At 35.5% G+C, this 27,908-nt stretch overlaps 4 protein-coding genes across 16 annotated transcripts; 2 read left to right on the plus strand and 2 right to left on the minus strand.

Moving 5' to 3' along the window:
* Window positions 1-311: 311 nt before the first annotated feature.
* On the plus strand, window positions 312-4,276 carry LOC111803108 (coatomer subunit zeta-2). Its single transcript, XM_023687382.2, has 6 exons — window positions 312-474; window positions 1,838-1,997; window positions 2,355-2,502; window positions 2,622-2,699; window positions 3,713-3,797; window positions 3,905-4,276. The coding sequence occupies exons 1-6, from the start codon at window positions 472-474 to the stop codon at window positions 3,962-3,964; spliced, it is 534 nt and encodes a 177-aa protein (XP_023543150.1). The 5' UTR covers window positions 312-471; the 3' UTR covers window positions 3,965-4,276.
* Window positions 4,277-4,807: 531 nt separating this feature from the next.
* Window positions 4,808-13,751, minus strand: LOC111803469 (uncharacterized). Its single transcript, XM_023687882.2, has 10 exons — window positions 13,281-13,751; window positions 12,831-12,874; window positions 12,536-12,653; window positions 12,320-12,443; window positions 9,856-10,502; window positions 8,580-8,850; window positions 7,890-8,142; window positions 6,922-7,083; window positions 5,626-6,075; window positions 4,808-5,409 (listed from the first exon to the last, which is right to left on the minus strand). Exons 1-10 carry the CDS (start codon window positions 13,480-13,482, stop codon window positions 5,122-5,124), a joined length of 2,559 nt encoding a protein of 852 aa, XP_023543650.1. The 5' UTR covers window positions 13,483-13,751; the 3' UTR covers window positions 4,808-5,121.
* A 2,645-nt stretch (window positions 13,752-16,396) lies between these two features.
* Window positions 16,397-18,249, plus strand: LOC111803572 (uncharacterized). Its single transcript, XM_023688051.2, has 4 exons — window positions 16,397-16,535; window positions 16,703-17,242; window positions 17,575-17,617; window positions 17,703-18,249. The coding sequence occupies exons 1-4, from the start codon at window positions 16,475-16,477 to the stop codon at window positions 17,938-17,940; spliced, it is 882 nt and encodes a 293-aa protein (XP_023543819.2). The 5' UTR covers window positions 16,397-16,474; the 3' UTR covers window positions 17,941-18,249.
* On the minus strand, window positions 16,682-27,668 carry LOC111803570 (uncharacterized). 13 transcript variants are annotated; one of them, XM_023688046.2, is made up of 10 exons: window positions 27,509-27,668; window positions 26,312-26,544; window positions 25,487-25,650; window positions 24,919-24,985; window positions 23,340-23,864; window positions 22,266-22,603; window positions 21,260-21,404; window positions 18,975-19,015; window positions 18,440-18,818; window positions 16,683-17,979 (listed from the first exon to the last, which is right to left on the minus strand). In XM_023688046.2, the coding sequence occupies exons 2-8, from the start codon at window positions 26,478-26,480 to the stop codon at window positions 18,993-18,995; spliced, it is 1,431 nt and encodes a 476-aa protein (XP_023543814.2). In that variant the 5' UTR covers window positions 26,481-26,544; window positions 27,509-27,668; the 3' UTR covers window positions 16,683-17,979; window positions 18,440-18,818; window positions 18,975-18,992. The 13 variants fall into 13 exon arrangements, with proteins under 13 accessions (XP_086983627.1, XP_023543814.2, XP_086983629.1 ...); XM_087127503.1 differs by having other exon boundaries at window positions 18,975-19,171; XM_087127501.1 differs by having other exon boundaries at window positions 16,682-17,979; window positions 18,440-19,015.
* Window positions 27,669-27,908: the final 240 nt, after the last annotated feature.

Genomic DNA, 27,908 nt, shown 5'->3' on the forward strand with positions numbered 1-27,908 from the left:
AATGACAAAAAAATGACGTATTTTTTTTATACATTGTCACATCAATTTACACAACAAATAATATAATATTATGATGAAAGTTAAGATTTAAAGTTTGGTTAGATTATGAATTTAATTCATAGATGAAGTAATTATCAAAATAATTAAATTTGTGAGTAATATATTAAATAAAAAATATATTAGTTTATTGACGTATAGGAGTTTTAAAGTGGAAAGAAGAGGAAATTTATAATTTAACCTAAAATTGATTATATTTTTTAAAATTGGTTTTTTATGTAATTACAGAACAAAAAATGAAGATCCAAATTCAACCAGAAGCGTTTGTCAACAGAGATCCAGTGGACAGGTCTCGGGATTTAAAAGCACGCCTCGTAAACGCGAACCTCAACCCATTTCTGCTTCTCTTCAACTCGTTTGCTGTTCACACAGAAATATTTGGTTCCTCAACCTGCTCCCTTGCTTCTTCGAACGATGGTAAGTTCTCCCCTTTCACTTTTCCTTATTCGATCCCCTTCAGTGATTGGTAGTTTTGAACTTGTGCTCTCTACAGCTGTTGCGCTAGCTTGATCTTTCGATCTTCAAGTTGTTTATCACCCTGTCGAATTATTTTTTTTCCAATGCCGTAATGCTTGATTTGGATTTTGATGTTATCGCAAGTTATTCTTTTGCCTTTTATCCCATAGCAATTGTACGTGTATTGAATACTTTTGAGATTAATATTATAATTGGACGAGTTAGAGCCTCAGATCGGATTGTAAACGATCCTTTTCCAGGTGAAACATAGGAATCGTCAAACTAGTTCATGCACATACATTCATCTAGGCGCTTATATTTGGTTTTGGAGGTGGAATGATCCATTGTTCAGGTTGCTGTTGGTAGGAACATTCCCATTTTTTTTTTTTTTTCTCTCTCAAGTGACATCTTAGCGTCTGTCTCTATCCCAGTTTACGGGTGTAAACTTTTAAATTTTATACGAGAAATTGAATAACAATTAGATGTACTCGCAAAAGTTGTTCTGCTATCAATTAAAGGAAAAGTTATTTGTTAGCTTTGATTTGCATAATGTGTCAAGTCTAACCTGGATGTTTTGACTTGATCAAATGATGAGAAACTGGAATCAATACCTTCCTTTGTTTGATTTTTTTTTTTTTTTTTTTGTTTGCGCTTGATTTTTGTAGTTCACTTGGTGTTGGATGTTTGTTTCGTTGGATTTGGACACTTAGATGTTCAATAGAGTGTCTCTCGTTGTTCAGTTTTGCGACTGGGATTGAGTATTCATGTTGCTGAGTCTGGCAATTTGTGTGAAAATTTATTGGTGACATTTTTCATTATTTTTTATTTTGAAAAATATGTTAATTTCTTTATTTATTTAAGTTCAAGTTCGAGTTCAATTTGATAAAATTAAATCATAGAAGTCCAATGGTGATGAAACCTCTCCTTTATTAGTCAAGAGCTAAATAGTAGCTTGTTTAGTTGAAAATGTCCTTTTCTCTCTATTTAGGATTATGAATGATTGGATGACGTACATTTTTTGAGTCACAAATTTAATAAATCGCATTTGATAATCTGATTTCGTTCCTTGGCTTGGGTTGTGGATCTTGATGCACGATTTGAATTCTTATTTTAGAGTGGTATCTCACTGTTGCTGGAGCAGCCCGGGCCACTTATTACAAAGCCATAATAATTGCATGTTTCCTCATTGATATCATCCGATGGATGTCTAGGCAACTGCTACAGGAAACCATTATGATGCTGATATGCGTATCTGTAGTATCACTACAAATACTTTGGACATTCATGTGATGATCCTTTATTCCGTATGTGGCTTTTGATGTAGGAGTCCTGTCCTTCAATAAAAAATATTCTCCTGTTGGATTCTGAGGGGAAACGTGTGGCTGTCAAGTATTACTCCGATGAGTGGCCAACAAATAGTGCAAAGGAATCTTTTGAGAAAGCTGTATTTAGCAAAACTCAAAAGAGTAATGCTCGAACTGAAGGTAATCCGTTGTTTGTGGCTCTTTGGCTTCTCTGTTTTATAGATAGGTGTCACTATTTTAATTGAAATACTCTAGTTAGAGATGCCACTTTTTTATTGGTGTTTTTGGTTGTCTTTTTCATTACCTTCTCAGCTTAATCAAGGTAACATTAATACAGTTAACAAAGAATTGAAATACTCTAGTTAGAGATGCCACTTTTTTATTGGTGTTTTTGGTTGTCTTTTTCATTACCTTCTCAGCTTAATCAAGGTAACATTAATACAGTTAACAAAGACAATAAAAAGTATGTACCATGCAGTTCTTAAAATGGCCTATACTTATATATCCTGTTAACTTGTATCTATTCTTTATCTGTAGCGGAGATTGCGATGTTTGAAAACAATATTATTGTTTACAAATTTGTGCAAGACCTACATTTTTTTGTCACTGGTGGAGAATATGAAAATGAGCTTATCTTGGCAACAGCTCTTCAGGGATTCTTCGATGCTGTTGGCCTTCTTCTTAGGTCTTAGCTCTAAGTCCCAACATTTGTTACTATTTAATGGTTATCAACTTTGTTGTATAATTACCGTATTTCACTGCAAGTTACTGTTTTAGTTAATGTGTGTTTTGCTTCTACTTCAGGGGCCACGTGGAAAAGAAGGAAGCACTTGAAAACTTGGATCTTATTTTATTGTGCCTTGATGAAATTGTTGATGGCGGGTATGGTTTAAGCTTATTTCATGCTTTGAAAGTTTATTGAGCCTATTGTTTGCTTAGTTTTCTTGGGCTATTAAGCATATTTGTCACAATTGTACTGTGAAAAGGTTGTTGATGTTGATTTTATCTAAAATTTGATTATTTCAATTATACATCAAAGGTTGTTTATTTGGGTGCGATATCATCATAATTCATGGCTGTGTTATGGAACATGGAGGGAAGTCCTAGTACTTCGTCGTGAGGCACAACCCCCCTCCATGAGTATGGTATAAACTAGTAATGAATTGAAAAACCTTCCTTCACGAGTATGATACATATATAGCAATGAGTTCAAACAGTATTATAGCACTAAAATAATTTAGCCACAGCTGTAATCAATTTTAAATTTCCAGGTTTTTCCAACATGTTAGTCTAGCTGTTCAAACAATTGTTTTTAGTATGTTATCTCTTGTCCTTAGCTCCTTGAACAGGGTCTGAATTCACCGAAGTAAGAACTACATCCAATCCTGCGATGATAGGGAAGCCAAATTTCTGTTAGCAAGGACCTTCTCATTAGTTTTAGTTCTGTTCAAATATTTCAGTGTTTGCAAATATCATAATGATTTCTGACATTACTGGCTTGGTTCCCTCTGAACTTTGGAAGAATTACTATTACAATGTATGTCCAGTACATGAGCTAGCTAATGTTGGATTAAGTGCTGCAGGATAGCTTCATGCATTATCATGCAGATACTTGGTAGGAAAAACAGTATATGTAGATATGTAGATTTCCACTAGAGAGAGGGACATAAGATATGCCTATGCTTTCAAAATTTACAGTGTGCAACTACATGTGTTTGATGCCTTATTTCATCCAAGGGCAATATCACTAGATTCAGATTTAGATGATCGAAGTGCAATTCAATGCGAACTGCATAAATTATTGTTCTTTTTTTGTTGCAAATCTAAAGTTATTCAGTTAGTCAGGACCTGGTAGTTTTACAAGCTAGTTTATATGCTTTATATTTATTATGCAGTATTGTTCTTGAGACCGATGGAAATGTCATTGCTGGGAAGGTTGCAACTCAAAGTATAGATTCTTCAGCTCCTTTGTCTGAGCAGGTATTATTACCCTCTTTCCGGTGTGGGTTATTCTCAAACCAAAATATGAACGTTGAGAATGCATATGCTAAGATAGATGGATATAGACTAACTCACCTTATCCACAGACAATAAGTCAAGCACTGGCCACTGCACGTGAACATCTGACGAGATCTCTTCTTACATGATGTATACACATGCTAATGGGAAGGAGCATGGAGAAAGTATCTTTATGGCAGCATCCTTCGGTCCGGCTACTGTTCCTATACGACACATAAAGTGAATTCATATCTCCTTGGAGTTGCAATTTTTTTTTTTCCATGGACAATCTCTCGCAATTGACCCAATGGAAGTTCCTGCTTCTAGTTGAACAAGGAACTTTTTCATTTTACCTTTTTCCCATAAGCAGTGCTTATTGCATTGTTTTTTATCAGATCATGTTGGATATTAGTTGCATATTATCTACTAATTGATTTAAATATGAGCATATATTACCCCGATCACTTTTAGAAATTTTTTTAAGAGTGGAGATGGAAGATTCAAACTTCTCATTTCTTGATCAAAAAGATGTGTCTCAAAGCATGTTTGTGAATGATTTTGAAATGGTTTAGGTCATGTTTGTCCTGTTCAAAATCACTGAAACATGCTTGTATTCAAGCATAATCAGTCCACAATTTATTTAATTATATGAAAAATGTAAAGAAAAGGGTAAAAGCAAATAAAATTTATTTTAGATGATTAAAAACATCCTTCAGAAAGAATGATTTTGACTGACAAAAATGATTTTACAATACGCAGATCATGGATGAAAATTTATCTGTACCTTAGGTAACTTTATGGAAGACCCTGAAACAGTAAACACGAGTAATTTATACCCACAAAGTACTCGGATATTTTAAGCTTACACTTGATAAAAGAGAATAAAGTATGCATGGCAAACCATTTCACTCCAAAGACCAGATGATAAACACACTACAAACGGAGTTCTAAGAATTCAATACAAAGATAAAACTGTACTTGCCAACTAAGCCTTGCCAACACTAAACCCATTGTAAAACCTTTATATTAATGTGAAACTAAGTGAAAACTGCGGAAAAACGATGCTTTTTCATACCCATTACTACAAGAGAGAAAGGGACTGTAAAGAGTGTTGTTCACTAATCCAAATTAGCAGACCTCGTTAAACATAACCAGACAATGATATGTGTAGAATACAACCTCGTGGCACAGAGCAGTGACCAGTCGATCTCTTCAGACCAATTAACAACATTTCATTAATAAATTAATGCCAGATCATATGGGCACCCTTTGATTGGCCACTACTATGACACACACTCAGCCCCTATCAGTAGCTGTTTTGCCATATCTGTTGTGACTGTTTGGGCTGTTGACCTTGAGACCCTCCCAGAGATGCGTCCCTGAGAGTTTGCTGTTGGCCATCAAGTGACATACCCGCCTGGGAATGGTAGAAGTTCGGGTATCCCAGAGCCCCAAATTGTTGTGAAGGCTGTTGAGCTTGTCGGAATCCACTAGATTGTTGATTCTGCCCTTGGAGGCTGTAATATGCACTAGCGGGAACAGCAGACATTGTTCGGGAACCAGGCCCATGAATCCACATCGCCGGGTTTTCATTCTGCCATAGATTGTCCAAAAATTAAACCAACAGTTCTGTAATATAGTATTTGGCATCATCTAGGAACCTTTCACACGGAATAAAAAGAAAAATGTTCATTTCACAGCCTCAGAGAATCAAGTGTCCAAGATTCTACCCTCATGCCATTTTTATTATTTAACTGTGTTATCATTATCAGTTTCTTCTAGAACCCACAAACGAGAACCAAAAAGTTACCTGCTGGAGGGATAGTAAATGATTACTCTCTTTGTACTGTGAACTTATAGCATCTTCATAGCCAATGGATGATCCAGCTGGTGCTGTGGGAGGATTCAGCGGGAAATTTCCTCCAGGAATGCTAGTTGAACTTCCAAATCCGTAACCAGAAGCAATTGCCGCAGACTGAGGCAAACTGCTAACAGAAATGCTATTTTTGTACTGTGGAAGTGCCGCTGCCAACGCTTGATGGTACGTACTGTTACCTGCAAATGCCTGTTGGAAACCAGATGGCATATATGTATAGCTCTGTGGCAAGAAAGGGTAGCTAATCATATTGGCAAAAGGACCCAGAGGAAGGGTGGGCTGAGAATAAGGATGAACAGCAAGGTGTTGTGGAAGGGCTGGTCCTGCTACAACATTAGACTGTGGAGTGGGCTGAGAAGTAGTAATGCTATTTGTTCTTAGCACCTGAAATTTTAACAGAATAGATAATAAGAGAGTTATGAATCTGATCGATGGCATTATTGAATTTCTTCCCTCCCGGTATTTAAAAAATCATAGTCTCCACACTATCGCTCTTAAATAAACATAAGGTGGTAACATCATAATCCAAGACGAAACAGTGCCAAGACTATTTAATCATTTAATTACAGAAGGTCAAGATCAAATCCTCTGAAAAGGTCAATGGCTATAGCAATGTTCGATACTAAAATGAGAGCATTCAAAGTTCAATAGCAGGTCATTAGTTTTCAAAGCATTACTAGTACAAGGAATTATTAGTGGGCGAAGAGAAGATGGGTTAGAAATGGATCAAAGCAGTCTAGGAGTCGACGTATCTTTTTTTCACTAAATTGGGTCTCCAAAGGCCTTTATGCCATCATGACTGATCCTAGGTGGTTTGGGTATCATGAATTGCCACATATGGTATGAAGCAACACACTTCTATAAGAGAGCCGCATAGTCATGCACTTTCAACTTGGGTTTCTAACTCCAACAGTTGCTTGAATACTAAGAATAATCAGGCTACCAAGCAAGCAATTGGGTAGAAAATCTTAAACATAAGTGGTGACAAAGTGTAATCAACTTCAAGAATCACATAAATGTATCATCAATATTATTTAATGAGAACGAAGTAGTAATCAATTCAAGATTATATTTCATTCTTAATCAGTATTTTCACAAACAGAAGCAATATGTATTTGTATCAGATGGAGTCGGTCTCTCAATAACATAATAAACTGGTCATGCGACTGATATTTGATCTCTCAACAATATAATAAACTGAGCGAATGAATAGATTAAAAAAGAACAAACCTCCGACATGGACATGGAGGGGCCAGTGATGGAAGAAGCAACATTGCTGTATTTTGGCACTGATTGTGTGTCGGGAAAAGGTGAATATGGAGGATCCTCCCTTACTGTCTGAGATGTGGAAGCCAACAACATATTGTTGGACAAAGTATTTGTGTATGCTAGCTGCAAAATGAGGGGGAGGGAAATAATAACGAAGGATGAGAAGCCATCCTACCAAGAACACTTGAGGCATATGAACAAAGATTGAAATAAAAGCAAAGAGGCAGTAAATGCACGATCAGTGCCCCTAATAAGACTATATTTCAATACAATTGAAAGAAATGTAGATATTTCTCGGTCAGAATTGTACAGTCACCAAAACTCATAGGTTATTACAACGTACAAACCACCATAAGTATTAACAGAGAAAAGCAATGATTGGTGATGGTGTGCAGTCCAGTAACTGATATTGTATCGAAATTGACAAAATATACTGATTTCATCCCATGACAACTATTGTATTAAGGTTCAATCATCCCATAGCCAAAGGTAGATGTTCTGAGTGACCAAAAAACTATTAGAAAAAGTACTTCTGTGCCACCATTTCTATTTCAGTAACAATATCTAAAAAGCTAAAAAACATGAAACTTATCAACTAATCAATACACAACCAAATTCTCCATTTTACCAACACCTGAATTCAAGGTACACAAAAAACAAAGCCTTAAACACTTCACTGATAAGAAGTCCTCTGCTATCCCTTCTTAAAAACCTGTTTCTTTCATGTTTTACGATGAGAGCGGGTTATCTATATGTGCATACAAACTTTCTTAAAAACAGTTCCAAAAAGAAAACACAAAACTGTTCTGCTCATATTTCCACACAAGCCACTAAAGTTCTTAAAACAAAATTTCACCCATGAAAAAAAGAACTCCCCAAATCCGAACAACTTAGTGCATATCCAAAGAAAATAGAATGTTTGACATTACCATTGCTCTCTCGAGGTTCTGCATTTCTGAACTACTTTGTATAAATGGAATTTCTGATGGTTGGTTGCTCTCATAACTAAATGCAGGAGAAGAGGATGGAAATGCATATAGATTAGCCTGAGCATTTTCAGAGCTTTCCTGCTTCACCTCTGCTTGCGTAGTAGGAGGTTCATAATATCCACCACTAGCATTAGTTCTGTGGATTAGGTTGCCATCCGAGTTAGTACCATCATCCTCAAAATACTCAGAATTTCTGCAAAATATAAGCTAATGAAATTATTGCCAGTAAAATAAGATATGAGACAATAACAATTTAATTTAAGCAGATACATCCTTTAAAAAAATGTTAAATTGGTTTGTATGTTTTCCAAATATTTTGATATAAAGCATAATGCACTAGAACCACGTAAAAAGTTTCTTCAACACTTGAAATAATCTTACATTGTTTTTCATATCAAAATATCACATACTAACACAAATTCTCCACGTGAAATTCATTAAAATATATATATATTATATATATATATAAAACATGTATATGTTGAATACATGATCCAAGTTTTCTTTTTTTCTTTTTCTTTTTTCAGAAAATGACATGTCACAAAATTTATATCACGTTATTGACATATCCCATCTCCTGTGTTAATGTTTTTTGACAAGAAGAAATAATAGCCTCTGTGAAGACAATACCTAGCCTCAGAGTGACCAACTGAAGAGACAGAAGACTCCTCTACGTTACTATTTGGAGGCCTATTTGGAAACACCCCAGAACCAGAAAAGGCAGCATTAGTCCCAGTTCCAAAACTTCCAAAGCTCAAATGAAAGCAATCTGGGGTGTGAAGCTGGAGGTGATGTGGAATTACTACAGAAGGATTATCCTCTTCAGGTGGTGAGCTCTCATCTTCCTTCTGTAAGCTTAACTGCTGAAAATTAGCAGACATTGACGAAGCACCATCTTCAGCTGGAAAAAGTATTTATAGAAAATATAAGTTGGCATCATTTGTAAGCTTCTCTGGCTTTCATTATTCGGAAAGATAAAACACAAGAATGAGAAGTACTGATGGAAGAACTAGAGAACCTTTGACATCAAAAATCAAACTGAAGAGTAAGTTACTAAATCCAAAAGAACAAAACTATCATAAATTAATCAAAGCACACAAAGGCTGTAATTCCACACAATATCTCCAAGTTTTATTCTATAAGAGTTTCAAGGGCAGATATTATGTAGTCAGATGTCAAATTTATTTTCCTAAATCAAGAACACTTCATTCAAGTACTCTATGATCCTATTCCATAAGCAATGAATTTCTTCAAATCACTGAAATTTCCAACATAAAGACAAACAAACTTTTGCCTGCTAGATTAATAAAACATTAATTATGACAGAACTCAAGGAACCTTCCAGTGTACAGCAAACCAAACTTTCGAGAAGCTTTAATCATACAGATTGCTACACCTCAATCAAGGTAACATCGGATCTATTGCATAATAGCTCATGAAGACCAAAAAGAAAATAGCAATCAATTTCTTTTAACTTTTTTCTGTTAAGAACGGAAGAAAGACATCAACCTTAAATGAGACCTTCAAACCAATTTCACATCTTTTACCACCACATTTAGGGAAGGGAGAGACACCAAAGTGAACCTTGAAAAACTATACAGGTAGAACCATATATATATATAAGAAACCACTTCTTAACCAGAAGATGGAACTTGACACGCTTCTTCCACAAGAAATGGAATTTAAAATTAAGAACAGTTTTAAAATGAAGGGAAAGCAAGTTTCAATAAATAAAACCACCCACTGTAACATCTGCTTAGATTTGATTTTTAATCATTTCAAAGAAGAAAATCAAAGAATATCACTAAAACATCACCATATAGTTCATAAACTTCAAAACTGATTTAAATTAAGCTAATTTGACGGTAAAACAAAAAATACAATGAGCCAGTAGCAAAATAACAACCTTCATTATGTTCAATAACATGCCTGTGAGGCAAATAGGAGCTCATGTCGTCATATAAGTTACTATCTGATACAGAGGTACCGCCAGAGTTATCCTCTGGAGTACTTCTACCCAATATAGATGCATGCGCAGCATGGTTTGCTTCAATATTGTCGACGGAACCACTTTCAACTACCTGAACCTTGTCTTGATGTTTATGCTGACTATCACTATCCTGTGATAAGTTAGCTGGATTTGAATGCAACTCCAGGACTGCAGGTGACTCTACGGTACTAGAGATACCAACAGCTTGAGGAGGCTCAATTGTGGGCCATTCATCATTAAGAGATACCTGCTGACTTGTAATACCTGGTCCAGAGTGAGCTTCTGAAACTGAGGAAGCCTGATGTTGTGCCGAATGAAAATTCTGGAGTGGTAGTGTAGACTGAAATGGAACACTGTTGTGAGAACTTGCACCTTGAAGGGAAGCGTTTTGCACGGAGGAACTCTTGCCCTGAGGCTTGCCCATCTTAACAATGTCAGCCATCGATACTTGGCCCTGAGCACCCAACCAAGCAGATTGGTAGCCAAAAGAGGACTGTGAGGATGAGATTGCTCCATCTCCTGCACCTAATCCTGATAATTTATTTTCTGTGACCACATTGTTGCTGCAATAGTGATTAAGAGCATATAAGACTAGTTTCAGTTCATCAAAAATATTCTTTAATACAAAATATATTCCAACAATACATACAAGTTTTAACACAGGTCAATAGATCCAGAATAGTTTTAGCATCAACGAGAAGCACAGATACATAGAACTCTCATCTTTGGAAGTAAATTGTCAAATCATGTTTCATTTTCTTAAGTAAGAAAAAAATTCCCGTGCTAACCATCATACAATGATTTCCACATTTATACCAAAAAGTAGACTAAAAATAAAAGAAGATAGGTTTTTTCCTCACTTTAATACAAAACCAATACATTTTCATTTTTCTAGAAACTTGGCTTAAAAGATAGGTTTAACAAGCCGGGAATTATATAATTTGAGTATATTTAGACATTATAATAATATGTCGTAGCTTGCCTAACTTACCCATGAAAAGCTCAACTATGTAATCCCAAGTTACACAAGCCTAACTCATGATATAAACATCTCCAAAAGATGCTTTAACATGTTCAAAACATGCTCCATGCATTCATTTTAGCCTATAAAGCACCTACACTTCCAAAGTGGCCGTGAGTGTTAGACACCAACATGCTGCCGACATGTATCTGACACACATTTTAGCATGTCATATTTTTCATTTTCTAACACGCCAGAGCATGTTTTGGACACATTGGGACACATAAAGTTGCTGGAATTAATGAACCAAGAACCACAGCCCATTTATGGCCCACTCCATTTTTTAAAACTCTTAATGTTTAGTTAATCGACTCCCAACGATTCGTCAGTCCTCACACCCCACTTCATCCTTCATTGCTCTCCAAGACCCAAGACGACCAGCGACCGACCTCATGAATCAACTCCCGACGGTGACCAGCTTCGCAAAACCACGGCAACTTCTCCATCTTTCTGTTTTATCCCCTTTTTTTATTCCAAATCTTCGTGAAGGGAAAGACTTCCTTTTTCTTCTGTTTTTATATTTTTGTTTACAATTATTCTTTTACCCTCACACGCATATTTTTTTTTTAAAAAAATTAACGTGTCCCAATGTGTCTAGTCCTTTTCTTGGAAATTGACATGTTGTCATGCCCATGTCGTGTGTCAATGTTTGTGCTCCTTACCTTTTTAGCAGGGGCATTTAAAAAAAAAAAAAAAAAACTCCGTATTAAAGAAACCAGATCAACAAAATTATCTAAACCTTAAGACAATTGATGGAGACAAGTTAGCAATGTAACAAATATTTTTCAAGATCATATAAACAATCCAAAAACCAGAAACTTAAAATACTTAAGTAAAAGAGTATTCAGCCTAAAACACCACAATTCTTACCCTTTAATGAATGATACAGCTTTGATGTCTATATTTAGTCATATAAAGGACAGGAAATGCTTTCCAACTATTTCAAGACAAATTTCATACTTCATTTGCTACCAATAACCTAGATGAAGCATACCACAATGTAAAAAAAAAAAAAAAAAAAAACAAAAAAAAAAAATCAGACGCAAATGAAGTATGAAAAGAATTTTGTAAACTAAAATTCAAAAATAATTGGAGAAATTTTGTAAACAAAAATTCAGACGCAAAATTCAAAAAAAATTCCTACTTGTCTACATTCAAAATCACATATGAAAAAAAATCGACGAAGGGAAACTTCACATTGCTACAGTAATTGGAGAAAAATAATATACTTATTTGAAACATAACTGGCAAAAAGTTCATTATCCAGTATCCAAAAATAATGTTCAACCATGGAATTGCATTGCATAGTAGTCAGTACTTCACAATTGACAAGTACAACGTAATCTTATAACATTTAACCTGTGAGATGGAAATTGGTGGTATGAGTGATTTCCGGGTTGACCAGATGCAGAAGACGAACCAGCGTGATCATTAGCTCCATTTTCCTTTTTGTACACAGGTTTACTGTGCAACACACCAGTTTCTAACAAAAAAAAAAAAAAAAAAAAAAAAAAGTACGTCAACAATGTGTGAAAAACTTATGAAATTTACAACTACAAAGAATCGTTCACATACCACTAGAACCAAACTGGTTCAAGCTACTGCGTCCAGCATAACGATCTGGACCACCCTTACTCGTACGACTGGAAGGGATATTAGGACCACGAGATCTGGAATCAACCGGATCCTTATTCTGAAGAAGCAAGAAAAAAGAGAGGAGTGAAGAACATTGAGAAAATAAGTCAAGATCAATTATATGTGTATGAGATAAGTTATCTACTAAAGCCAGCTAAACCAACATGAATGCAGTATCTGAATGACATGGTAAAAGCTTTTAGAACAAACATCTGCATTCCTCTCACATACGCACCTCTTTTTTCTTTTCTCGTTTGCTCTTCACCTCATGAAAAGGGTCTACACAACGATAGAACAAAATTATTATAATCTTTAAACCTTTAGAGTCGCACAGAGAGAAACTAACAGAACGCACAACCACAAATGTCCTAGAAGATACTCATTCTAAAAACATGTACTTGATAGCCCCAAAAGCATAAATGTCTCGTATGGGTTGATAGAAGCACGAACAGACGTTGGCAAGACTATTCTTTCTGGTCTCACTTCACCAACGATGACAGTGAAAATACAACCTTCAACTTCAACATTTAAACAAAACATTTGCATAATCAAGTACGAACTTGGATTTCACGACCAAGAGTTCTCGCGGCAAAACCCGGCGGGTAAAACACAAGGATGATTAACCTTTCCGACTCAAGAAAAATAGAGAACCGTGAACGTGGAAATAGGAGAAAAAAGAAAAGACCTTGCGTAATGAGGCGATTAACGGCTTCGTCAGGATCCATATTACATTCTCTTAGGGTAGCATAGATCTCCTGGTCGGTACAGTTATTTACAATCTCTTTCAAGCTCTGGACCATCTTCCGCCACTCGGCCGGAATTCCAGATGCTCCATTGGTGCTTTTGCTTCCTCCTCCTCCTCCTCCTCCTCCTCCTTTGGCACCCATACTGTTTCACTATGTTTGGCTACCTCTCTCCCTCGCCGGCCGGGGGTTCAGATCTGAGAAACCTTTCAAAAGGGCAGGCTTTAGTCCGTCTCCCGCTAGGGTTCCGCCGTGACAGGAAGAAGATATGTTTGTCGATGCACTGTATACGATTCTCTCTCTCGTCTCTCGTTCTGCTTTTTGTTACGCATCGAAAACCCTTTCCCTCTCTCTCTCTCTCTCTCTCTCTAGTCTCCCTCCTTTTTTCCTCTGTCTCCCCCAATTTTCCTTTTTCTTTTTCTTTTTCGTTTTTTGGGAACCGAAATAAATAATTAAAACGACGTCGATTTATCAGATCACATAGAAAGTAATAATACGATTACCACGCTAGAAAAATAAATACAAAATTACAAAAAAAAAGAAAACTATTAAATGGTTTTTAAGAACAGAATATTTGCAATTTATTAACAAACATTTAACATTTTGTATTTTTTATTTTATTAAATTTTGTGAAAATATTAGATTCCCATAAAATACAAATTAGAATCTTATTCTACATATTAAAAAAATAGTTTAATTCTTTTTTATTTCTTAAAGGTGGAATTAGAATCCATACTTTTTTAAGAAAAGCTAAATACAATGCACAAGCAAATAACTAAAACAATTTATTTTATTTTATAAAAGCAATTAAGGAATTAAAGTTTTAAGAAAACAATTAATTAATTATATAAAATCCGAATTTATTTGGTTGCAAAATTTAAAAAGTAAAATAAAATAGCCAAATAGGTCGGTGTTTATCCAAAATGTATATATTTTTTTTTCAAAATGTTCGCGTGACGGCGGCCTTGTTGGCCCATTAATGTTGGGCCCAACATTCAAACTATGGGCCTATCCTGTCTCATTGTCCACTGGCCCTTTTTTTTTTGCACGGTAGATCTGTGAAAACAATTATAAAATTATGAGATATTTAAATTATAATTATTCAAACATGTTAGTCAACGATATTAATTTTGTAATTTATTTAAATTAAAATTAATCTGTATATAAATAATATAAAAGATATGTGGAAACGTATATAAATAATCACTATATTACATAATTTAAATAAATAATCAGGAAACTACATAATTTAAAATTGTTTTTAGAGAATCTTGATATTAAAGAATTAAAAGAAATTAAAAGTATTTTAATGGTTAAGAGTGAAGAATAATTAGGGTTACTTTAAGAGGGTATAATGCATTGAGAAGACTCTTAGGCTAAAGAATAATTGTACTTGTTTGACATAATTTGCTGATAGAATATAGTATAAATATTAAATATTAAATTAGCTTCATGTCTTTGTGTTGTTAAAATCCTATATTATTTTACGGTCCGTTTCTCAAGTATATAAACATAATGTTGTTAAAGTGGGCCATCATATTCCGACATGCTCATATGCTGTGTTGGAATATTAAATAATTATTTGAAAACTGAAATAAAATAAAAATGATATTATGAAATTCAAAGTCCCCATGAAGAGATAATCCATTGGGATTCACAAAAGTCAATAATTGGAAAAACTAAATCAGTTTATTCAATTTATTAAAATAGGAATCTGGAAAATAACCTCCCATAGGAATATGGAAAGTAACTCAAAATAGTAATACGGTCCATTCTCACATTCTCACTTGACAAGTATCAGGACATTTACTAGAGAGACGTTTTCACACGCTTATAAGAAATGTTATTTCTCAAATGAAATCTCACAATCCACTCTTTTTACTAGCACATCGCCCCGTGTCTGGCTCTGATGTAATTTGCAACAGTTCATGCCCGCCGCTAACAGATATTGTCGTCCTTGACTCGTTACTTATCGCGTTAGCCTCAAACTGATAGGAAATCCTCTATAAGAAATGATAGGAAGGAGCTTATAAAGAATACTTCGTCCCCTCTCAAACCCTTCTCAAACTGATGTAGAACCTCACATGATAGAATTTGGTTTGGATGAACCACAGCTGCTTTGGAGTTTGTCATGTTAAGTAGTTGATACAATTTCATTAGCTTTTCTGAAATATATAGTATTAACTTTTTAACGGTCATTCAATTTCACAAATAATTTTAAATGGTTGTGTTCATTTGAACATAGTAACTCTGAAAATAGGATACCAAATACCACCAATCTCTCATTCTACCATAGTTGAACTCAACAGCAATATCCAAACCAGAGATATGATACAAAGAAAAAATCAACCAAAATTGTAAGAAAAGGCCCCAAATATGGGAAGTAGTTTGGGGGCTAAGATCTCGGTGTGTGGCTTGCGGCAGTATGATCATACGAACCACTCAGAAAGTCTGCGGAGAGATGTCAGTTATGTTGTGTTAGAATATTGGATGAGTAGTATCTGGCAGTTGAGTGGATAAGTGGGCTTGTTTCTAAAAGAAGGAATCAAATGCCACAACAGAAAATGGAGGCAGCGAGAGAAGGATTTGATTCTTGTTTTGGTACCTAAGCAGATTCTCCAGGGGACAATATTCTTGATCACAAACTACAAGATGCAACTTGTGCACACAAATCTATCGCCCATAGGCCATATAACCCATAACCCATAACCCATAACCCATAACCCAACCCCACCTTTAACTTTCTGATTCAGTAACATAAAGCTGAAGCTCTAAAGAGAAGAAGGGAAATGGCACCACACGAAACTGCAGAATCAGTATAGAGTTCACAGCAGGCCTTTCCTTCTCCATATACCTTTTTTCGTTTTCTAAACCTTCCCTTGCTTGCGCTTCCCAACTATTCAAATATACAATGCCTCCTCTCTCAAGTTTCCTCATATTCTCCTCCCCTTCTTTCTCACTCTTGATGATCCAAGAAAGCTTAGATTCTGTCGCCCCACCTCCCTGTATATATTGCTTGCCGCCAAAAAGGCTCATTCTTCTTTACAGAACCCCATTTCATATCAAATCTCTGGTCCTGTCATTGTTCAAAGACCTTTGAAGATCCAAAACCAAGCATTGGAATTAATTTGTAGAGATGGGTACCTGCGTTTGCCTCCAGGCTGCATTACTTTCATTGTTGATCTTCCTCAGTTTAGGTAAATCAGCGTTCAATGCCTTCTTTTTTTCTTTTTTTTTTCCTGCACAATGATATCAATGCCTTATCTTTCTGCATTTCTCCTATTGGTTGTTCTAAGATAATCACAATGTGAAGAGGTTTCACTTTTTCACAAGAAGGAACTGACCTTGCTTTTTCTGGCTTCAGGTTCAAGTATTGCACGGACTCCATATTTTGAAGCAAACCAAGAAGACTATGTACTGCAAAATCAAGAAGAACAAATACCCTACTTTTCAACTTCAATATCCAACACTCAACTGGACACAATCCCCATTGTGAATCCAACCACCCCAGGCGGCGGCACAACTCCAACCCAGACCCCGATTGTGGATCCAACATCACCGCCAGCACAAACAATCCCTACCGGACCGACCATAACGCCTACAACCCCAACCATAACGCCGACAACCCCAACCATAACGCCCACAACCCCAACAACCACAGGCGGTGGAAGTTGGTGCATAGCAAGTTCAAGTGCTTCCCCAACCGCTTTGCAGGTAGCTCTTGACTATGCTTGCGGATATGGGGGCGCGGATTGCTCGGCAATCCAAACGGGAGGTAGTTGCTTTGAGCCCAACACTATGCGAGACCATGCTTCTTATGCCTTCAACCAGTACTACCAGAAGAATCCAGCACCCACAAGCTGCGTGTTTGGAGGAACTGCGCAGCTCACCAGCACAGACCCAAGTAAGAAAGATCATCACTTCAAGTTTATTTTAATTCAGAACCATAACAGAAAATAGGCAATACTTCATCTCCAAACAATACAACTGTAGGTATTCGGTCATGATTGATGCTTCCTCTTTCATTTCATTTTGAACAAAAACCCAAAATTTGCTTCATACCTTCGGACTTCAAAAACTGAGCATATTCCTTTTCCAAATTGTTTCCTATCTGCTAAAGTTTTTACCACACACAATAAAATTCAATCCTGGAATACGAACATCCCAGCTCCTGATAAAACTAGATAATCATTCCTCAGCTTGAAATGTGAACATATCTTTTCTTCATGATTGCAGGCAGTGGAAATTGTCGCTACGCAGCATCAAGATCAACGCCGAGGTAAATTGGAAAATAGTTCCCTCGTTAGAATCCGAATTCAAATAGCAGGAAAACAATCTCATCTAACTTGTTTATGCGAACGCAGCCCAACAACACCAATCAATCCACCAATGAATCCAACTCCGATGCCACCGTCAACCCCAACCATAACAACGCCAACACCACCCGACACAATGCCTGCTGACACGACGCCAACCGATACCACACCGACCGACACCGGCGGTTTCGGAACAGAACCATCAGACACAGCAAGCTCCGCGATTCGAGTCACGAGCTTCTTCTCTTTCGTGTTCTTGGGATCACTTCTTATGACAATCATGTAAGAGGAGGCTGAAAGCGACTCGGATCTGGTCTATTACAATCTGCAGGCCGAGAAGGCATTTAGATTTTCTTTTATACAAAGGAGACGCGGAGGTCGGGGGGAGGCATTAGTGTTCGGTTACTAAGAAAAGAGGGGAAAATGGCAGAAAATTATCACAGGGTTTCTGCCATAATAGTGATAGAATAAAATTGTAGCCTATGTCTACGTTTAGGACTATATTCCCTTGGGAGCTAGCAATGTGTTCTCCACTTTTAGTTAATGTTCATCCTTACTCATAAAAATAAAAAAAGAAAAAATTTCATTCACATCACCCTCAACCTATCAAATTATATAAAATTTTTGTTATGAACTTTCAATTTTTTATCCAACACGTCAATTTTATAAGTATCTACAACAGGCGTTTACATAACCAAACAAACAATCATTCCAAAGAAGTTCGATATATATTTGTAATCTCGTGTTCATTGGTGCAGCTTACAATGATTTAATTTTCAGCATACCTACAGAAAATGCAATTCAGTTCGCCAATCAAGCTTAGCATTTGACAAAAGATATGTAGACAGGCTCACTAACGTGATCAGAGAAGGTTTGTGGCAAAATTACATCTTTCATCAACACTGTTCTTCAGCAGCAGAAAACATGAGGAAGCATTATGTACAGAACAGGAAGTATAAAAGAAAAAAAATTACATAATCTGTCACATTCAAGAAGTAGGAGAGTTTGTAAGTCCTAAGAGGAAGAGAATATTACAGAGAGAACCGTTCTGCTAATTACTCATCATACAAGGATGTTGCTTGCGCATGAGGCAACCAATCATGGCGAAATAGAAATCAGAACCTCACAGGAATATCTACTTACCACGGGATGTTACACTGATCCCTAAGGAGCATTGACAACAATTATTAAAATGGGTTTACCTATTTAGAATGACTTTTTAAGTGTTCTAAGAAGAATTTTTACGTGAAAAATATATTTTTAAGCACTTAGAAAGTCATTTCAAATAGGCTCCTGAGAAATAAAGAATTATTAGCTTACCTAACTTGTAGGAGACATTTAGAACTGGCCCTTCAAAAGACCTGCAGAGAAACCATAAAACTTATTATAGCATAACAGACAGAAATCGTCATCTATCATTATGCTAAACTATGCAACCCAAAGACACCGAGAAATAACCCTTCTACTAATAGAAGCATATATATCAAAAGCACTCCTTCAGCTGGGACACCGTTTTCCTGAAATAGGAATAGAAAGTTATGAGCAGACACTTCTTCCTCATTGCGGCGTCATCATCAAGATTAGCTATATCGAGCTGGAAATAGCAGCAAATACACATTAACCCTGTAAATAAATTAGGTTCCTCTTGAATCTTGAATTTAACTTACGTCACCTCAAATTGAAGCAATATTTACTTCCACACTTTTTTTTTTCCCAAGAAATTTTCACTAAACTAAAGCAGTATCACAAATGAAATATGAACAACAAAGATTCACATGTTAATAAATGTTAGTATCATGCATAAGATAGTATACTAAGGAAAAATGGTACCATACTCTTCAATACCGGTGTTCTTTTATTCTTTCTTCTCTTTTTTCTTCTCTTTCCTTTTTTTCTTGCTGGATCCCCCCCATCTATCTCTCTTTCTTTCTTTTTCTTTTCATTTTTCCGAATAGGAAGCCTTATTTGCTATTAGTAACCACTCACAACCCCCATTTCCATCCATGAAGTGCAATACTATAGAACTATTAAACTTGTAGAACACATAGAGTGATAGTCAACAAGGAGCAAAATGGTACGAAGCATAAGTAAGATGAAATGAACATGTTAAAGGAAATCATATTAATTTTGTCATGAGTTGCAGATATAAAATAAGTGATCATAGTCTCCAAAAATCTTAGAACAAGATGTTTAATGGTTTCCTAATTTACATGCATGAATATAGTTGATAGTCAAGAAGTAAAAACACTAGGCTCAAAGCACTAATCAACGTACAATCAGTAGTGAAACAAAGAACTACATTAAACTTGAATACGTCCATGCTTAAACTCCAACATAAAAGAACAAACTAGATTAAAAAACGGCAAAGGTTTAGTTTGCTCCAGGTAACTAATTCTTGGCTAAAGATATTAATCATTAAATATACTTCACAGCATGAAACCACCTAGTAACATTAATCTTAATCAAGTGAAAATTTACAGATGAGAACATATCAATAGCATGACTGTCAAATGTGTCAACGAAATCTACTTGAGAAATACACAACTTACACAAGGAATAGATACGTAACATGAACAAGGATAGCAGTATGTTCAGTGGTTTGCTTTATGATTGCTTTCTTGTCTTTGCTTGAGTAGCTACATTCTACAATCAGTCATAAACCTCCCAATCTCTCTAATACCACTAAACCCCTTGTCCTCTAAAATTTTATTATGGAACTTCCACGTGGCTTTACAATATTTAACAATCTAAAGCTTACAAGATATTTAATATCTATGTCTGGATTCAAATTTAAACGCTTGACAACTTGATTGAATATAATGATCTAATCATTAGGCTCAACCTAGCATACTCTGAGGTTCTACATCAATTCAGCAAGTTCCAAGTTTCCACTATTTTGAAATATGCTAAATCATAACCTTGTACACCAACTTCAGAATTTGTTGTCTTTAATCTTTCAAACGGCCTTAAACTCTGATAGAAGCCTTATTGAAGAACTGACTCTACATCAAGTGTAAATGACGTAAATTTTTCAAAATTAATGACTGTGTTACCTTGTGTAGTATCAAATAGAAGAAAGAGAAGATCCAAGTCCGAGGTTCCAAATCTAACTATGAAATGGACAAAGATTTAAATATAATAATCAAAAGAAAGCATTCCAAAACACCAGATAGAATTAGATAACACAAAAAGAAGTAGCAAGGGAGAAAGCAACAGCCTGCAAGAATTATATTTCACAACATTAAAATTCATATACATTCTTCTCATATATAACTACGCACAAGAACTGTACAATAAAATTGAAGAGACATTCCCTAAACCTAACTTCACCGAAAAAAAAAAGAAAAAAAAAAAAAAAAAAAGACAAAGCACACTTTAGTCAGCAGGAGGAAAGAAAACAGAAAGTAACAAGCACCTAGATCTGACTCAACAAAGAAAGACAAACAAGTTTATTCAACAGTTAATTAACTTGAGCTCAATGATGAGATAGAGATAAGCATCTAAGATTAGAAGCTAATTTTGCTTTGAAAAAGAGAGAGGGCAAGGAGCCACCATACTCGAGAACAACAGAATAAGAAATACGAAAGGCTCTTATTCCTTGTTACCAAATCTCTGGACAATAATAGGGCGGACATCATCAGCATCAGCCAGGGTCTCCAAAAATGGAAGCAATGAAATTAAAGCAGAATCCAAGGGATCGTCAATCCAACTCTTTATGGGAATACCGTTGTTCACTTGTAATCGGAAAACCTGACATGAACAAAGATACGCTTAGATACTCACATATAGAGTTCCACCTTTTCGCCTTCAATATCCTACTTCCTAAGGCTCTGCGTGCTCTACGTCTGGAGCATTTGCGAATCCCGAGGATATATAGCTCGGAGACGTAGAACAAAAATTCAAATGGTCCAATGAGAGCAAGAATTTCCAGGAACATTTCATTTATGAGCAGAAGACCCATTTTCATTTTCATGACTTGCATTGCACTAAGACCAGCTATTTCTACAGTCCCCCTGCCCCCTTCCTCTCTCCTTGCAAAGGTAACTTGTACAGTTTTTTTTTTTTCCCTTTTCCGAAACACTAGATCACAGTTTTTTGCAAACCAACTAACAGGAGAACATAAAGGATTTTTTCTTGAGCCATCATCCAATCTAAGTAACGATAGATGCTTCTGGTTAAAATGAAAGCTAATATGAAGATATGACTTAATGAATTATGAAGATTGCTACTCCCCTTCTTTTCAAGTATTCTCTCCAAATAAACATTATAACTACAAATTCTCAAAAACATGACATTAATCTTTTGCTCATGCTCAGGATAGAAATATTTGACAAAAATAAAAAAGGTTTGAATCTTCACCCCACATGTTGAACTCAAAAGTAACAATAAGAATCTTCAACGATATAACAGAAATAGCTGTTGTTTAACCTAACCCATCTCTCCATTCCACCATTTGAAAGTCACATTAACATCAGCATATTAATCTACTACCTAACCTCATAGTAGATGTTCTTTATATAACTAAAAAATGTAGACCATGAGAAAAGAGAGAGAAAGAATGCAGGGTCCAACTAAATGGAAGTTCATAAAAAACTAGGCCAAGGGCTGTACCTGTGGATAGTTATCTACAATGACAACTTTTGCTAGATCGATGCCTAAAACTGTCAAATCCTTGGTGTAACATCCTTCTAAAAAAATGCATGATTCACGATAAAGTCGACGTGAGATAATACAATTATCTGGGTCCAGTTTGTTGAGGACTTGTTCTGCATAAATACTTTGACTGGCTGTAAAGATAACAACTTCAAACATCTCTGCAACACGATCCAGAAATATTTGAAGATATGGCCTCTGCTTAACATATACAATGTGCTCTTTCATGTTTAAGCAAACAGTAAAGCAGAAGTCTGCATCATCCTGCGGTTCCAAAGTAGAGTGAACTAGGGTTTCTGCAAATATACAAGACAACTACATTACATTCCAGATAGCAGATAAAATAAAGGGAACTAGTCACCACAAAACATATTGGAAATCTAAGCAAAACTCAAACAAACTATTAAATAGCTCCACTTGAAAGAAATCTCAAGTTCATATTGATTTAGATATGTTAAATGCTAGCTAATAATCTGATTAACAAAGTCGTCCACCTATACAATTCACTCCTGCAAGGCTGAAATTAATAGGAAGCTCAGATAGTAGTCAGTTAGCTGTCAACTACTAGTTGAGTCATAAAGGGTTGTTAGTCGGTTGAGGCCATTATGCTTGGTGGGGGAAGGACTATCCATAGATTGCAAGCACAGTATAGAGATAAGAAGAGGGGAAAAATATTAAAGAGAGATAGAAAGAACAATTGTCTCAAATTCCTGAATTGGCAATCGTAAAATTTTGACAGAAAAAATGTACTCATGTCTTTTTATGACAACGTTCATCTAATAAAAATCTCTCACATTTAAACTCCCCAGGAAGTGTGCATTCTAAAGTCTACAGTTTGAAAAAGAGAGAACAACCGATCAGCTACTTCAAAATTTCATAGACTGTATCCTTTCAATCTACAACCCAAAGTAAAAAAAAAGAAAAAAGAAGAGATATGAAAAGAAATTCCAATCATTCAACACTCGTACCAGTGCAGGTATTTATACATCTCCTAATCCTCAAAAAGACAAATATCGAATATAAATCTCTTACCATCCAAATCAAGTACAAGGGTCACGGCCTTTCTTTTCCGATCCTCATTGGGCAATATACTGGGCTGAAAGTTCGATATCACTTCTGAAAGTTCTGGTAAATTTTTTATGAACAACTGAGGATCAAAACACTCTGTCTGATCTGAGTCTGTGCTAACATTGAATTCAAGACTGAAATTATTTCTTTGATCAATTACTCGGTGTAAACCAGAATTACCAAAACCAATGGTTAATTCATCAGAACAGTCAGCATCATCTGAATTGCTGAATTTCACGGTGTCCTCAAGGAAAGGAAGCATCATATACTGATCAGCAACATCAGACAATATAGTTGACTGAGTATATTTGTAGTCATGAAAATAATTGATGTTGCAGAGGTCATCATTTCCACTTAAAGGTAAGTTTGCAACTATCATGTCAGAAATAAAAAAATCTGATACATCACAAGTCTGATTGTCATGTGAGCTTCTGATATTTTTCCCTTCATCAGTTTCCGTTCCTGGTATATCAGGATCAAGTTTTCTCCCTGCATAACACATAAGCAGATGAACAGATAAGAACTATCATGAGGGTTATAGTCTGTGTCAGGAGGTAATAAATTTTTCCATCTTCCAAGTATTGCCTAAATATACAATTGCAAGGACATATGGCAAAGCCGAAGTTCGAAATTAAATGAAAACATGAACTTCAAGGTCACAAGCACAGCAGAATGGTTGATAAAACTTTTCTTTAAGTTGCAAACCAACTTTCAAATCCTCCAATACAGATGCCATTTAAATATTAGAAGTTTCTGAGAACCATGAGAAAATAATATCTGCTCGATCCTACACAAGTTTGGACTGGACGGGAACTCAAGGGACAATAAACAAGAATTGCTAGTGGTATACTTGAAGGGAACGTGCATCTGAAGACAGGAGGATAGAGTCCTAAGTAGACCTAACACAAAATTATAGATCTTAACCTTTGAAAACGATGACCAGATGATATTAGTAGCAAGGGCGCTTTAGTTTGGGTGACCTGTGTTCAACTTGTATCGAAGATTCTTATACTTGCATGTCAGAGAAATTTAATGCAGTGCCCACATGTTAAAAGCTGTTTAAATTAAATCAAGCCTGACGTTCGTTGAGCACATGATGTATACTTGTTTAAAACAACAAACATATGCAGAACATTCGTAAATATATGGAAAGTGAAATATAAAATGTATTAACATAATTCACTTTAAAATTTATTTTCACTCAGATGTTAAATCATTTAGAAAAATTGATAAATTGATATAAGCTAAAACAAACTTTAGCATGTGAATCATTGAAATCAAAATGCATAAAAATTATATCTATTTTAATAAATGTGTCCGTGTGGTGCCTATCTCCTACATTCTTAAAAGTTGACATGATCAAATTGATAAATTGGTTTAGATAGAAGCTAAAACAAACTTTAGCCTGTAAATCATTGAAATCAAAATTATATATATTTTAATAAATGTGTCCGTGTGGTGCCTATCTCCTACATTCTTAAAAATTAACATGTGATCATGTCATCTATATCTCGTGTCAATGTTTGTACTTCTTATGTAGTACCTGCATCGTGTTCATTAATAGGAGAAAAAATTGTCTCTATTTCGGAAGAGTAGGTTAAGGTGCAATCCTGTAAAAATTTCAAATAAAAAATTTGTCAGAATAATCATAATAATAACAACAACAATAATAGTAATTGTAATAGTTAGAATAATAATAATAATAATAATAAAATGATGGTGATGGTTTTTGAAAAAAGAAAAAACAAAAACTGCCCGGCATAAACATAAACTAAAACTACATTTGCCCTTCCCTAAATATAGGACAACAGCCCTCAGATTTCACTCCTATATTAGACAAATGCACCACACAAATTGTTTTCGCATTATTATCCACACTCCACTATCATATAAAATCCTCGGGTAGAATTTATTAAAGAAGTGCTTAGAATGATCTTACAACCGGGATATTCAGCATATGTCTTGATGCATTATGAAAACCCATGCGCCTATTAGTCTAGATACTAATAATTCTCATAAAGAGTTCGCACACAGTTCTTGAGAAAATATCAAAATATGTATTTGCAGTTGATCCTGTTTTTTTTAAAAAAAAAAAAAAAATCACATCATACCATTCCATTCATATCTGCAGCATTGACTGAAAAAGGTTCTTCCCTCTTCAACTCAAAAGCTTCTCCGTGCCTCTTCAACTCAGAAGTTTCTTCGTCAATGAACACTTGGTGATCAATGGCTTCCTGATTTATATTGCTATTAATCGATTCTGTGTTTAGAGAAACTGCATAAGAAACAAATATCAGTACCCAAAAATAAAAAAACATGGCAATGCAATTGATATTGTCTGGTAATGGATGAAAAATAGTTTGATTTCTGAGAAATTTTCAACTTTGGGAGGAGGAGAAAATGATGCAAAATGGTAACTTCGTAGAAAAAAATAAAGATTTCAAAGATCTCAAATAGATTTTTGTCGTTTTATTGAACAAAAAAAAAAAAAAAAAAAATCTGCATAAATCAGTATGAAGGAAAATAACATCATATTTACTTTTGCATAATCGAAATCAAACTATAGGAAATATCAAAGCGGTGCCTTTTCTCCTAAGAAGCTATATTCTTCCATGCGTGTGATTCTTCATTCTAAATATGACAGGAGATTGAGACTGAGACTATTCGAATGTATTTGTTCAAGATGCTTGTGAATTACACCGTTTCTTTTTGTAACTTCAAACTTCCAAGTGATCCAGCATTTTTAAATATTTTATTAGCAGACCAAGGTAGTGAACTTAAATAGATTTTAAAAAATTTAGATTAACGGATTTCTCCCACATGCTAGAGAAAACAACCACAAACTATGAACGTAATCAGCAATATATTTTTTAAAAATAAAACAAGATAGCATCTAAGTTAAAAAGAAAGACAGAAAGAAGGAAAAGGTTACCTACCCTCCAGACATTGTGTAATACAGCCATTAAATTCATCTGTCTCTTCGGAAACCCTCGGGAGAAAACAAGCTTTTTTAGAGATGACACTAGATTTCTGACAAACACGAAGACCATGTTTTTCTCTTAAGCAGCTCGAGCTTAACTTGGCCTTCATTTTTATTGATGGCATTTGTCCTGCACTTTTGATGATATGTACCACCACGTTGATTCAAGAACATCAGTGAAAAACACACCTGTAGAGCACAAAAATCGAGACCATAAGTACCCAAAGATAAAAAAAAATCTAACGTATCAACGGATGGAGCAGCCATCTGAAATTTGTATGTACAATGAAACGCTTCCAAAAATAACATGGATGCACAGCTCAAGGTTATTCCACAATCAACCCAGAGCACCACAAACATCAAAGGGTGTAGCAACCAGCAAATATTTAATTAGAAAAATGTCAATAATGCATAAACTTGTTGTGGCATGGTACAAAAGCATCGTGAGAAAGTGACAACTATGTTAGTAGCTAGGGCGACTCATCCCCAAGCGAAAACTCGACCATCACGGAGAAGAAACTAAATATTCTAACCTCAAGCCAAAACCTTAAGGTGTAAGAAATCCCTTCTCATGGTGTAGAATTTATGCAACAATGAAGAAAAAATGATAATCTAATAATCAACAAATAAACGAACAACACTGTGAAGGAAATCTAGACATACTACAAAAACTTTATTATTCCACGTAGAAACACAAACATATAATTACTCCCCGGGAGAGAAGTAAAACAGTACCAGCAGTAAAAACGTGTTCGATTAGTCAAAATCTTCCAAGCTCGAATAACTGTAAACCCGCGCAGATTCCGGGACGCAGTATCGGTAAAATTGAAGAATGAAATGAAGGCGGGAAAGAAACAGAAAAATCTCGAAGTGAACCTCTCAGCAATTAAAGTCAACCAAAGCAAGTTCGTGGAAGAGTCTTAGTGGGTAAGAGGAAAAGAACTCAAAAACGAGCTTGAAACTAAGCCGTGTGAAATCAAGCCCTAGAGAGGTCCAGATAAGTTGAATTCATACTCCTTCAACCAGTACAGAGAGAGAGAGAAACAGAGAATAAACAGAGGAAATTCACCGAACATAATTACGAAATTGAAGTGAAGCAGAGAGGACAATCAATCGGAGAAGGAGGAAAAGAGCGAGAAGAAAATCCGAATACCTGGTGAAGCAACAGAGTCCTCCTCCTCCTACTCCTCCCCCTGCTTCTTCTTCCTCCCCTCTCTCTCTCTCTCTCTAAAATGTTATTCAAGGAATGTCAGAGAGAGAAAAAACGTAGAATCTGGGGACTTATAGACGGCTTTGATGAAGGTATTTCTAAAATGACTGGACCTATAGAGTTATGCCACGTGGCTAGTGGAACCAGCTAAGCACACCACGTTGACATGTTCAGCTTCGCGGTGAAGGACCTCGAGCTAGATCATTGTCTATGTCTACGCTTCCCTTCCAGTCTATGCGCAGGTCTTTCATTATTTATATCTTTTTATAATTTTTTGGTTTTTTTTTTTTTTAATTATAAATGACCCTAAACAATTAATTAATTATTCCTATTTATCCTCTCA

The sequence above is a fragment of the Cucurbita pepo genome, chromosome 10, assembly GCF_057944985.1.
Source record: "Cucurbita pepo subsp. pepo isolate OVF chromosome 10, ASM5794498v1, whole genome shotgun sequence".
In the NCBI taxonomy this organism is placed as follows: domain Eukaryota; kingdom Viridiplantae; phylum Streptophyta; class Magnoliopsida; order Cucurbitales; family Cucurbitaceae; genus Cucurbita; species Cucurbita pepo.

Excerpts from the sequence above, each read along its gene's own strand:
- LOC111803572 (XM_023688051.2), top strand. The coding sequence starts at position 16,475 with ATGGGTACCTGCGTTTGCCTCCAGGCTGCATTACTTTCATTGTTGATC. Across the intron at positions 16,536-16,702 it reads GTTGATCTTCCTCAGTTTAG|GTTCAAGTATTGCACGGACT; the intron begins GTAAATCAGCGT and ends TTCTGGCTTCAG. Across the intron at positions 17,243-17,574 it reads GCTCACCAGCACAGACCCAA|GCAGTGGAAATTGTCGCTAC; the intron begins GTAAGAAAGATC and ends TCATGATTGCAG.
- LOC111803108 (XM_023687382.2), top strand. Across the intron at positions 1,998-2,354 it reads GAGTAATGCTCGAACTGAAG|CGGAGATTGCGATGTTTGAA; the intron begins GTAATCCGTTGT and ends CTTTATCTGTAG. Across the intron at positions 2,700-3,712 it reads GATGAAATTGTTGATGGCGG|TATTGTTCTTGAGACCGATG; the intron begins GTATGGTTTAAG and ends TTTATTATGCAG.
- LOC111803570 (XM_087127501.1), bottom strand. The coding sequence starts at position 26,480 with ATGCCATCAATAAAAATGAAGGCCAAGTTAAGCTCGAGCTGCTTAAGA. Across the intron at positions 24,986-25,486 it reads CTGCAGATATGAATGGAATG|GATTGCACCTTAACCTACTC; the intron begins GTATGATGTGAT and ends AAATTTTTACAG. Across the intron at positions 21,405-22,265 it reads TTGTAGATAACTATCCACAG|GTTTTCCGATTACAAGTGAA; the intron begins GTACAGCCCTTG and ends TGTTCATGTCAG.
- LOC111803469 (XM_023687882.2), bottom strand. The coding sequence starts at position 13,482 with ATGGGTGCCAAAGGAGGAGGAGGAGGAGGAGGAGGAGGAAGCAAAAGC. Across the intron at positions 12,875-13,280 it reads TAATCGCCTCATTACGCAAG|ACCCTTTTCATGAGGTGAAG; the intron begins GTCTTTTCTTTT and ends ATCGTTGTGTAG. Across the intron at positions 6,076-6,921 it reads CCTCCATGTCCATGTCGGAG|GTGCTAAGAACAAATAGCAT; the intron begins GTTTGTTCTTTT and ends TTAAAATTTCAG.